Source organism: Elephantulus edwardii, unplaced genomic scaffold (assembly GCF_000299155.1).
Source record: "Elephantulus edwardii isolate Elephantulus edwardi_28Jun2011 unplaced genomic scaffold, EleEdw1.0 scaffold00020, whole genome shotgun sequence".
In the NCBI taxonomy this organism is placed as follows: Eukaryota; Metazoa; Chordata; class Mammalia; order Macroscelidea; family Macroscelididae; genus Elephantulus; species Elephantulus edwardii.
The window spans coordinates 12461155-12474713 of record NW_006399770.1 but is presented as its reverse complement, the minus strand read 5'-3'; the positions used below and the strand labels follow the sequence as shown (position 1 = coordinate 12474713).

At 37.8% G+C, this 13559-nt stretch overlaps 1 protein-coding gene across 2 annotated transcripts in view; it reads right to left on the bottom strand.

Annotated features, from left to right (window-relative positions):
- The window catches only part of LOC102865338 (lipid phosphate phosphatase-related protein type 4-like), a 62011-nt gene extending 49001 nt beyond the window's left edge, over positions 1-13010 (bottom strand). The window contains exon 1 of one of the 2 annotated variants that reach the window (XM_006882435.1): positions 12721-13010. In XM_006882435.1, coding sequence (XP_006882497.1) covers positions 12721-12942 — 222 coding nt within the window. In that variant the 5' untranslated portion in view covers positions 12943-13010. The remainder of the gene's footprint in view (positions 1-12720) is intronic. The other variant, XM_006882434.1, reaches the window with a different exon arrangement.
- Between the last annotated feature and the right edge of the window lie 549 nt (positions 13011-13559).

The following is a 13559-nucleotide window of genomic DNA, read 5'->3' as shown; positions in this document are numbered from 1 at the left end:
CTGCTGGTGGACTAGTCTATAGGGAGTTGCATTACTAACCCAAAGGTGATTCCTCTCTCGTAATTATAATCTACCATCAGCTCCAAGAGGGAAAGATGAACAATTGTCTCTCCTGTGATTTACAGACTCCAAAATTCCACTATAAAGTCAGCTATGACTTCCAGCTCAATGGCAATGGGTTTGTATTGAAGGGAAGATTGTGGGACTGAGGCTCAGTTCATGCAGCTTTGGTGTTTCATTGAGTCATCTCTTATGTGTTTTGTTTTTCTTTAAATAGTAATTTTAATGAATGGTTAGAGACATTGGGTTTTCATTCATTCATTGTTGCATATTTTACCCTCTTCCCCTCCCGTTCCCTTCTCCCAGTTCACGTTTTTTTTTATGTTTGTTGTAGTGAGGTGCCATCAAGCATGACTCATAGTGACCCTATGAGCAACAGGTATGTTTTACCCTGTGCCATCTTCATAATCTCTAATACATTCAATACTATTGTGGCAGTCACCATGTCAGTCCATCAGGTTGAGGGGCCTCCTCTTTTTCGTTGCCCCTCCACCTTTCCAAGCATGATATGCCTTTTCAAAAAATCTCTACTTCAACAATCACAGGAAGGTAGAGAGGTTGTCAACTAAATTGTTATGGAGTCAGAAGCAAATCATCGCTGAATCTCCAGTGAGATTTCAGAGGCTGTAAATCTCACATAAAGAGATTGTCTGTCTTTCTTCCCCAGGGCAGCTGATGGAGTCAAATTGTCAGAAAGGTGCCACCTCTGAGTTAGCAACACAGTTTCCTATACCATCAGCTCTCTACGCAGAGAGGGAGTCGGGAAGGAAACAAAAATGAAACTGGTCATGGGAGCTATGAAATGTGAATGAACACTTCTTAAAGTTTTTTCTGATCCAATAGTGTAATAATCTTCTTTATGTCACATCTTAGAAGACTCTAGACTTTTGATGTTGAAACACACCCCTGGGCACTTAAAAGATTAGTGCCAAGAGTAAGACCAAGATGAAAGTGGAGGTTGGTGTGTTGAATCTATCTTTCTATTATTAATAATTAAGATTTCTTGACCAACAGAATAAATAATGCCAAACAAATTTACTACTATATGATTGCTGTTATTTGTGTTGCTTTAGATGAAGCTGAAAACTTTCTGAAGAGTCAGCTAGGAGTAGGTTCTGAATTTATAGTACACAACAAAAACAACATAAAGTTTATGAAGCTCTCCTGGTATAATGGGTAAAAATTACACTACCAGCCTTAAGCCAGATGGTTCAGTCCACCAGCTGTTCACAGAAATAAGATGAACCATCTCCTTCTTCTTAAAATCCACCAGAGGGTTGCCTATTGGTAGGTTCTGACTTGATAACAATGAGAGGGTTGTTTTTGTTATAAAACTTTAAAAGTAAAAATAAAAGTAACTTTTATATAATTATCTCCTATTCTACCTATTTTAAACATCATTAGAGTCAATATTATCCATGTAATAATGTCAGTAAGTCTGGAGCTACTATGATTATTTCACCATCAAATAATTTTTATTCTTGCATATAACATTTAAATGGACATTTACACGCTAATTCAACTGCCATCCTGTTCATTCCGACCAATGACAACTCTCCACTGCATTTACAAGGCTATAAATCTTAATGACAACAGATTCTTTATAGAGCAGCTGTTAAGTTTAAACCACAGATCTTTGGTCAGCAGCCCAACAGTATAAACAAAACAAACTGTGGATAGGAGAGTTGTTCAAATTTTTGCCCTTATGGTGTATAATTTTAAATAGATTATTGTCCATATTTCTGTAATTTTTCCTGTGGAGAAGATTTTGTGGTCAACGTCAAAGTCTTTCCAGCTGGAAGAGCTTCTTGTGTAAATCATTCAAACTTCATTCAAACTATAAGTCTCCAGGTGATCACCTAAGGAGGAAGAGAAATGTGCTATTTCTTTTGGATATATCCATCCTCCCTAAAAAAAGAATTGGATTATACTTTGACTCACTCATTTAGACCAGTTGCAGTCAAGTGGATTTCTCATTCATGACAACACCATTAGTGTCAGGGTAGAACTGTACTCCATAGGGTTTTCATGGCTAATTTTTTTTTAAAAACTGGATCATCCTGCCTTCCTTTCAAAGGGCCTCTGTGTGATATACACTCAAATATTTTGTTTCATAGCAAAACACATTAATGGCATCAATGATTCCATGTGGAGAACTTTTTTTTTTTTACTTCATAGCAGCTATACTGAGATATGAGAAGATACATGATTTACTTTGCACAGTCTGTGATGCTAACAAGTTCATGGGTGGTACCACAGAACTCAGGAAAGATGCGAATGGCAGAGGTTCATAGACAGTGAAACGACTAACAACTTTGGAAAGAGTATTTGCAGTAACTATAGAATTAACATAGAGTTGTTGTTAGGTGCTGCCAAGTCAAATATGACTCATAGCAGTGTTATGAACCACCAACCTGAAACCTGCCCTATCCTGTGCTATCCTTAGCATCTGTAAAACACTAAAGCTCCTGGCTGGTGTCACAGAGTCAACACATTTCACTGAGAGTTGTCTTCTCCTTCAGTGACCCTCCATCTCTAGGTGTTCAGTAAATGTCAATTTTTCTGCACCAACTAGGTCAAGAAAGGAGACCACAGGAAAGTGGTATTAATTTTGTGAATGTGTACAGGCTTTTACCAATAAAAAAATGAGCATGTGTTTCAATAAGCATTTGTTGTTTATTTATTTACACATAAATAATTCCATTATTCCATGAATCTATAAAATACACATAGGTATGTAATTAAAGGAAAATAAAATCTTAACTAGGAAATCTAGTAGTAGCTGAAGCTATAGAGAAGGTTTAATTTAAGCAAGAATGATTAGAGGGTGATGGTATAGGTAAGTGAGAAATACAACTTATTTTCTAGGTGCTGACAACACATTCAGAATTGTTAGCTGTTTAATTTGTATATAATTCAAGGTTCATAACATTAACTAACTGTTGTATTTTAATAATTTTGCAAATAAAGAAATTGAGGTTCCTATAGGCAAATAATGTGCTCAAAATTACAAAGCTAATGAGCAGACTAAAAAAAAAACCCCGAAACTCATTTAAAAGAGCAAAATATTGTATTTAATAATTTATTCTGGGCAAAAAATCTTCCATGTCTTTGTTGACATGTGTGCTTTGTATAACTAAAACAATTTCCTATGAAAATTAATACTATAAGATATTTGATTCTTCAATGCTTCTCATTGAAGCCTCAAATCTCAAATAATCCATGGGTATGCTCTTGATCATAAAATAAAGAAGAAAAAAGGACTTAAGCAGACTTTGAGAAGATCTTCAATGAGATAGATGTAAGACGATTGTAACAAAGCATTGTTGTTGTTGTTGTTGTTATTTGCCATCAAGTCGCTTGTAACTCATAGCAACCCTATGTACAACAGCCCTAAACTCTGCTCTGTTCTGTGCCAATCGCACTGTATGTCTCAAATACACCCAATCCCGATTACCCCAGTCACTGAATCAAACCACCTCATAGAAGGCCTTCCTCTCCTGCGCTGTCCCTCCACCCTACCAAGCATGCAGAGATTTTTAAAGATGGTGCAGGATCCTACAAGATTTACTTCTGTTGGACATCAGGCTACTCTAAGTCCAAGCTTACTTGATAGTACCTAACAACAACAACATAATCTTCCTCTGACACTGACTTATTCTTCAGTTTGTCAAGAAATTATAAGGACAAACAAGATTTTTAACAGATAATGATTATAATTTAATTTATAAAAATATCTCCAGTGGCTAAAAGAAAGTTTATATTTATTCTCAATTCATTGCTGTTGAGTTGGAACTCATTCGTAGCTGACCCTCCAGTATGTCTGCAGAGGGGGAGGTGGAAGGATTTGCCCATCTTTCTCCAGCTATGAAACTGCTGGTGGATTCAAACAGCCCACCTTTGGGTTGGCAGAGAAATTTCCTACCCACTAGATTACCAGAACCATAGTACAATTTTATTCTAACCTTTCTGTGAAAATGTATTGAGAGTCCACTATAGACTACTAACAAGGTCAGCAATGGTCCCATAATTATCCCATTAATTCCCCTAAAAGACATAAAATAAACCACCAATAATAATTAAGTTCCCACCCTATGGTACACAACAACAACAATTTCATTTTAGCACTTCTTCCTGGAGACTATTGTTTATAATGTAACATTGTTTCTTTTTGAACTTTTGACCTTTTTGGCAAAGTGTAATTGTTGTTTTAGTTGTGTCAAATCAGCTCCCAAATTCTAGAAATTGTGTGTTACACAGTAGAACTGCACCATAGACTTTATTTAGAGGGAGGTCTGGCAGCTTAGTGGTAAGGATCTGTGCTGCCAACCCAAAGTTACATGGTTTGAATCCACTAGCTGCTCTGCAGGAGAAAGATGGGAAATCTGTGCAATTTACTGCCTGTGAAAATCTGCTGGAGGCTCAGATATGGATCAGTTTTTGAAGGCACACAACAACAGCAATCTTTAGAGGCTGTTCAACATGGACCACAGTGTGGGTTCAAACCACCAACTTCCATGTCAGAGCTCAACCTGCTTGTCCTATCAGGTTTCTGGAAGTGTGACTAGGTCTTTATCAGGTGATGATTATACTTAAAGGCAATTCCATTACAAAGACTTTTAAGGAGCACTTTAAATTGTCAGCAATAAACCTACACATCTCTGTTACTACCTTTCGAGAAGCATTGTTAAATGTGCTAACTTTCTGTTTTTATTTTTCACAAAATATACTGATTTTAATGACTTGCATTCTCTTTAATTTATTTCTAAATGGTCTAAAGGAATTTTTTTAGAAGAAGTTTACATAAACCCTCCCGTTACAGCAACTAAGAAAGTAATTATCCTCCTTCTTTTTGATTGACATAGTTTTTTGATTAAAGAAAAAATGAACAGAGAAAGGGGGGAAAATAATGAACACTAATGGACCTGAGGAGCAATTGATCCAGTGTCAAATTTGCTAAAGCAAAAACACCTCAACATTAATTATGTCCAAATTAGTATTTCTGCCCTTGGCATCCATATGCTAAAATCCACTTGACCAACAGGAAATTACTTCATTTCACAATGATGTTGAAGCCTTTTTCCCAGATAATTTATTTTTTTTAAAAAACAACAACAACCAACCCTCTGGTAGTTAAGATTTTTCAAATTAGATGCTCTACAGTTTATATTCTTTATCTCACTCTGTTGCCAAGATGAAGTCACCCTGGTGGCATAGTGTATTATGTGTTGGGTTACTAACCAAAAGGTCACCCATTCAAGTCTACCAGTTTTAGACAAGTTCTTCGACCTTCCTAAACCTCAGTTATTTTGTTGGTAGAAGAGAGTTAATATCTACTTCTCAGTCCTACTTAAGGGACAAAATGAAGCAATGTGTGTGAAAATAATAAACAACAGTAATAACAATTAAGTTATGCTTTTGCTAATATAAAACTGTATTCTTATACCTTCCAAACTTTCTTTTTTCTTACTTTTCCATAAAATAAGAGGAAGGTAATTAGACCATTTGAAAGAGAAAAATCACTTCCAATCCTCTGATTTTGATTAGTAACTAGGCTTTCCAAATAGCTTCAAAATTTTAGACAGTATAAGATATTTTCATGATTGGTTTAACATGTTGTTAAATCCAATGTGATGTGGTACACTACGCACCACTGTTATGTAGGTAGCTTCCAAACAACTAGCACAATTTCTTTACAGTAAGAGTTACAATGACCTGTATTTTAAATGTTAATATCCAGAGGGAAACTTTCTCTTATGAAGAATTCTAGAAATAGTAATAATTAAGAAAGAGCACTAGAACAGGAGTCAGGAGACTGAGGTTCTATTACTGATCTGATCTTGAACTTTCAGTAACACAGGTAACCTTGGAAGTCATCATTTTCTCACATGTGATATGAAGGAATAAAAGTTGAATTAGAGGACTTTTCACATCTCTAACAGTTCTTGGAATACATTGTTTTATTGGGTTAGATTCTTTAACAAAACATTCATTCACCTTTTTAATAGATAAAGTTTTTGAGAACCAGTTCCTGCTTTATACATATATACCCAGAGGATATGTTTACTGTGGACAATATTTGCAACATATTCTCAAGATAAGCAGCAATAATTCTACTTATAATCATTATTTTATTTAACCAGCTTTGTTAGAGAACCCAAATGGTTGAGTAGGTATTTACTCTGTGTTCATAAATTGAATGCACTTTACTCCTACCTACCATTTTATATGTTTTTGCCCCACCTCTCATTCCTATTTGGTCCAAACATTCTCTATTTGGGGAATCTTCTTATACCTTTTATTATCGTCTTAGATCTTCAGTTTCTACTTAATTTTTTTCACTCCAAGTCTTCCTTCTTACTTATAACAGTTCCTTATTAATTTCCCTAAGAGACTCAAAGATACCAGTTGTGCAGCTGCTTTTAGATGGGCAATCATTGTGCCTCTAACACAACAAAGTCAGAATTAAATCAGTTACTGTGAATAATGCTAGTAAACTAATTTTCAGCTATTGAGTGAAGAGAAAAGATTTATCCCACAACTCAGGTTGAATCTCAATAAGACTTCTTCTGAATACATTCCTCTGATACCACAATGGCTAAAAAGCCCATGGAAATAGCCAGTATCTTTATTTCATTTTATTATTCATTTTAATCTATTATTGGAAACATTTGAGACAGTGTTGTATTATAGAAGAGGAAGATGGGTGAATATGCCCTCAACATTTCACTCTCTTGCTTAATTCCTGCATGCCTTTTGGAATTAAATATATACATATGGTGTATTGCATAAAAGAGGCTTGCAAACATAATTATTTATTATTAATTCTGTCATCATCCCCCTCAGTTTTATTTGATAGAAGACTAAAATAATTAAATCCTGTTAAAGAGAAGTAGGGCACAGACATTTTGACTGACTTGGCCAGTAAAACAGTGATGGAGCATTAAAAAAAAAACCAATTTCTTATTGCAAGTCCCATATATAATATACAATTGTGTTATTTGTAGAAACGTCACAATTTAACTATGTTGCTGGAATTTAGGTTATTATTTTTTCTATTTCCATATTCTTTTCTATCAAAAGACTTTGTGCATTGTAATTCTAAAAGAGGCAGAAAGATTTGCCAGCTCATTTCAGTTGGCAAGGTTTGAGTATTTCTTTGAGAAGACTATTTATGCAATCTAGAAAAGGAGAAAAATCTACCACCACTATTTTTGTACATTCAAGGCAGACACATGATTTTGTACATCCCACAGATTCTAAAGTTTATGCAAAAGTAAGTAACCTAGCTCTATTTCTCAGCAAGATGATCAAATGGGTTATATAATTTCCACATTGAGGAAAATGAAGAGGCAGAATGAAAACCTTGTAAACCAATGATTGCTGGAATCAAGAACTGATGGATATTTTCTAGTGGAGAGAAAATAAGACAAAACAGGTTAGGATGAAAATAGGGTAGAAGATGATCTACTCTTGAAAAACCATCTAGTTTTAATTTTTAATAATTAAAATGAAAAATACCTGTAATGAGTTCATTATTAAGTACAATATCCTTATTACTGAAAATTTTATATATAATTTTAGTTTTTTTGAGGGAAATACTCTAAATCTTGAAGTTTCAGATACTGTTATTTTATGCTAATTAGAAAGATACATGACATTATCACTCTACTTGTGTGTGTCCACATAAATGCATGTATGTGAAAAGCAAGAAGTGTCAGACTCCTTTGTGTATCCATAGCCTTGACAACAATAACAACATGTATCCACAATAAAAAACTCATCATTGTTTAGTCAGTAGTAAGTCATCATTGACCCTCCAGAGGGTTTACAGAGGCTTTAAATCTCACAAAAGATTACCCATCTTTCTATCTGACAGCTGGTGAATGGCATTCATCTGCCTTTGGGTTGGCAGTTCAGCTCCTTACTACTAGGCCATCAGAACTCAGCCTTGTGAAAATATGCAGTGCACAGAAGTCAAATATAACTACCCAGTTTCATAGAATAAACATCAAATCATTAATAAAAACATATGCCATAAAGCAGTGTCTAAATAAAAGTCATCTTCTCTCATTCCTTTATTTTACATTAATAATTTATACCTTTTGGCATAAAAAGTAATTTGTCATTTGTTTACATTTTGAACTGACATGATATGAGCTATTTTCCTTGAAAATATACCTAAAGAGAATAGAATTGTAGTTCAAAATGCAGGGTGAACCATAAAGTTTGTTTAAAAAATGTATTAGGTATACAGCAAACCTCCTTATCACATATAATTTTGGGTCATTGAGCTTGAAAGAGCTTTGCTAATTCTAGGTGTGCCACACTGGTGGCCGTTGCTACTGTAAGTGATACAGTCATCACTTGGAGAGTGCTTTGGAACTTTAAAGGCAAGAGAAACCTTGTCTTCAGTGGAAGATTCCTTTTTACCTGCCTTTGTGCCCAACCTGATACCTTGGACTTGCTTGCTTGAGGGCACTTCTAATAAGATGATGTTTCTTAACCCAAGTTCAATAATACCAAGCTGAATTGCCAAATTTGCTCAGACAAAAAGGTCCCTAGAAATCATTAACTGCCCTTCAATAGACCATGCAACAGTGATATTCTGAATTATTGTCAGTTATAAACCCCTTTCTTGGCAAACAACAGGGAACATAAACATATTATGTTAAAAAAAGATCTATCAGTTAATTTGATATTTGCTAGACATCAAGGTTGGTAAACTCTGAATAGGCTAGTTGATATGAGTGGCTAGACAATTTAGCTTAACCCACCATCACCATCGTTGTTGTCATGTGCTATCGAGTTGCCCGTGACTCATAGAGACCCTATGTACAATAGCTCTGAACCCTGACCTATCCTAAGACAGCCTCACTGACTCTGGCACACCTAATCCCATTTTTCTAGTTACTGTGTCAATCTGTCTCATCTAGGGTCTTCCTCTCCTATGCTGTCCTTCCATCCTTCTGAGTATGATATCCTTTTCCAAGGACTAGTTCTTCTTAACCATGTATCCAAAATATATGAAACTGAGCTTCAAAATCCTTGCCTTCAAGGAGGAACTTGGTTTCACCCTCTCCAAGAAAGACCTGTTTGTTTTCTTGGTGGTCCATAGTATGTCCAACATTCTTCTCCAGCACAACTCATAGGCATCGTTTATTTATTTTTTTTCCTGTCATCCTTAGTCATTGTCCAGCTTTCTGATCCATCACTGTCTTCCTGATTTTGTCTCATGAGAACCCCCTGTGTGACAGAGGAGGTTACTCCACAGGATGTTCAAGGCTGGAATTTTTCAGAAACAGATTTACAGGGATTCCCCCGCCCCTACCCCTACCCCATAGAGATTTCTGGGTGAGTTTGAACTGTCAATCCTTTAACTAGTAGTCCAGTGCTTAACTGTTTAAGTGTAATCCTCAGGGCTGCAAATGAAGATATCATGACATGCTTTTCTCACAAGCTGCCAGTCTCCCCATTCTTTTCCTACATGTATGTGAGGGGTATTAAAGAGTCAGAGAAGGGCATCAACCTTACACCCTGTCTAATTCTTCTTGTTTTCAGGAGGAAAATGACCCAAGCTGAGGAAGCTGGTCTGTAGCCAGAAAAACATTGTGCCATTTTTGTCAATATGTATAAGACTGTATCTCCCTATTCTCTTCAGTTAGAAATCATAAGAAGTCACTTTGCCGATGTGAATATTGTTTTCCAACAATTGAAAGATTCAGTGTTGGAGTGGTTAAGACAAGGGTCTCTGAGTTTACACCCAGTTCTGTTTCTGACTGCTTTCTACATTGGGCAAGTTTAACATCTATGACAATTCAGTTTCTTCACTAAAATATAATAGCCTCTTTCATAAAGTTTTGTCCTCTTTAATTCCCAGGGAAAGTTTCTTCATAACTCATAAAGACCCTGAAGAGCTATTTAAAACCACAAGAATGCAAAAAAACCCCCCTCAGAAACCCCCTAACTCACTCATTCATTACAATGGACTCATGGCTGACCCTCCAGTGGGCTTTCAGAGGCTGTAAATAACGCAGTAAAGAAATTGTTTGCAGCAGAGCAGGTGATGGATTTAAATGGCCTGCCTTTGAGTTAGTAGCACAATTCCTTATCAACTAGGCCATCAGAAAGCTAAATAAAGCCAACATTTAAATATCGATTATATCACTGATTTTAAGACCCTGAATCATTTCCTACTATTTGGTCCTTTTAGTCCTTTGATTATTTAATTATGATCTTAAAATCATAAGGCTTAAAATATGGGATTTTGGCTGATAGGTGAGAGAAAGTGATTTGTTTGTGAGTTTGTTGTTTTTGTATTTTAATTATAAAGACCTTGGGAAACTACATTGTAAAGTACCATTGCTTTAGAGAATTTCAGTGACATCTTCATTTATGTTGTATTTATTCATCCTCAAAAAAAGATGTAGAGCTCATACCCAAAGACTTCCAAATGAGTCATTCCAAAGGAACTCTGTGGTGCCTCCTGTCAACCCTTAGAAAAATTGGTATCTTAATGTCTTTTTCAATTTTCAGAAGGCTTTTTACTGGTGCTTCATGCATTTAACTTACAGGGAGATGAGTTGTTCTCCAATTTTGTGGCTCTTCTCAGAAGTCCATTTCTTCAGGATACAAGGTCATAAATGCTCAATCAAACTCCATGAATTGTGTCCAGTAATTCACTCATAGTCGATATCTTGAGTCAAAAGGGGACACTGGGAATTTTAAGTAAGTACCTTCCATTCATGGATAAGATATAGTTTATATCATTCATTTGTGAATAAGACATTTATCATTCCATTCATGGATAAGATGTAGTTTATTTGTGAGGTGTTTGTTTCTAGAGACAGAATTCAAATGAAACATTTTCATCATTAAAAAATCTCCTAGATTAAGGGACACATATTGCCTTAAGAGTGCACGTATAGATTCTTTAGAGGGATTACCTTAATCTTCTGGATTGCATCCCCTTTCATAAATATATTTCCCTTGGAGCCATACACTTCAGTTGACGTATGGTCAGCTTCTGGCTGACCTAAAGTGTGCTTTTTCCTGGATGTGGAATTCCGCAATAAACAGATTTCTTCTACACAAACTACATTGAAACAAGACAAGAAAGCCTTGCATAGTCAGGAACCACTGTCAGGGGATTAGCAAAGCGACAAGTGGCTTGACCAGATTTGACTTGATGGCAGAGATCTCATTTTCCAATTCTATTAACCTTGTCATTATGGAATCTCTGTCCACAATTTCTTTTCTTGCAAAATCTCTTCATTATAGTGCAACATAATTAGACTACTGTGGAAAAAAATTTCCCTCATTCATTACCAACCATTTATGGAAAGAGAAAGGATGAAACTAAATCAAACAAATAATTAAACAGACAGAACAAATAGTATGGGTCCCCTCCTCCTTTTCTTTGAATCACAGAAGGAATCACTCAGCATTATGTCTTATACAGGTCACAAACACCTTTCTTCAAACTAAAAGTATTGTTTGGATTTATTCCACCTAAAATGCATTTGTAAAGATACTGCTGTCAGTTAGAACATTCAGACAGTGCTTTTCCTCCAACTTCAAGGCACTGACTGACTATTCCTCACCACATATTAGCCTATCATTAAATATAGTATCTACTCTCTGTACTTGGAAGTACAAAACCTCCATATCTGGCTGGCAAGAGGGATATTTATAATTCAGTAACAGTCTTTACAGTTCTCTTTATATCCCAACATCTAATTATAGAGAACCAAGTTTCATGCCTAAAGCATTCTGATTTCTCCAGCCAGCCCTACCCATTTCATCTTATTTCTGCATGTGATTTAAGAAACTGCTTGCTTAAAAATGTCTTCCTAATGCAATGGATCACAGTGCATGGAGTCACTGTACCTGTCAAGCTTCATACTCCTCCCATAGATTGTTCCTCCCTCAGATACTGCATCTCTGTAAATTAGAGTTTCATTATAATATATTGCTGCATGTTAATCACTGATTTGTAATGCTGGTTTGCATAGACTTATATGCACACACATAAACCACGTAGAATCAGTGATGTCATTTATTTTTATTAGTATTATTATTATTATTTTACCAAGAGTCCAAGAAATCAGTGCCTAGAGATGCAAACTCAATTTTAGAAGCAAATGTAAGCACCGTTATAATAGAAGACTGGTGTTTTTATTTTTCTTAATTGTTATAAAGCAGTCAATGATCCTAACATGAAGCAAACAGGCTTAGTAGTCATACACTGGGCATGTGTGTGTGCGGTCAAATTCTCACTAAAAGCTCATACAAGGCGTGATACGCACTGTACACACTGAAGACACTGAGCCCAAAATGCCAGCATCATGGTCCCTCCGGGACACCGACACTCCGCACACTGACACTCTGACAGGAGGCCAGGAAGCTAGACCCACACTCACACAGGTATCCCTTCCCTGCAGGCCACCTAGCAGCTACACCTCTAGTGGCCAGCAATCCGGCCTCGCAGACACAGACACTCACTCACTGGCACACTCAGAGGAGCTATGGAGAAGCCTGGGTGTCGCGCATTTGGGGGCAGCGGTGTGCACCCCGGCCCCCTCTCCGCGCCTCAAACACTGTGCAGGACCCGAGCTGGCGGGAAGATCTGCATTATGCTAAGGCAGAGGGCCAACTCACCTCCACGAAATAAAAGCAGGGCAGGAGGGTGACGCTGTCCTTGATCACTTTGCCCTTTGGCCTCTCCTTTGCCGACATCCCTGCCGCCGGCCGGGGTCTGCGTCCTCCCCCGGGTGAGGTGTGCACCGTGCAGCTGAGGCGAGCTGCCTCGTCCAGCCGCAAGCACCCAGCGCCACTGATGTCACATTCCCCGCGGGCACCGCTGGAGCCAGCGCGCTGCATGCAGCGTCCTCGCGTCTCCCCGCCCCTCTCTGCTGCAACCCTGCCGTTCTCTGAGCCGGCAGGTCCTCTTCTTCCTAGATGCTGGCTCTCATTCTTGTTTTTCTCTCCTAGGTGAAGAAATGCCCTGCTTCCCCTCCAAGCTGTTACCGCAATGGCTTCTTCTCCTCCCTGGCACCCTCCCTCTGCTCTCCACCGCTTTTGCAAGGCTTCACGGCTGGCTGTAGGAGCCTGACGTCAAGAATCAGGAAAGGAGGATGCACCCCAGGTTCCTACAGCAGCCACGCTGAGGAGCTTGGGCACCTCCTTCCCCAGGGAGAGCCTTGTAGGTCACTCGAGGAAAGCGAGCTTCAGGATTACTGGAGAGCAGCACAGCTTCCGCGTCCAAACCCGCAGCTACCAAATCAGCTCTACCTGTGTGAGATGAAAACTTGGAACTCGTGATGAAAAATAGGGCAGAATGGGAACTCATTGAGAGTTGGCTGCTACCCAGGAGTGTCCTCCCTGCTCCGAATTCTCTGCCTAAGTGGCTCCAGGGCTCCCCACAACACTATGGATTCACCCACTGAGGAACCTTCCTGTCCAGGGGTGGTGCTGGGGGCCTGCGTCAAGGCAGGCTG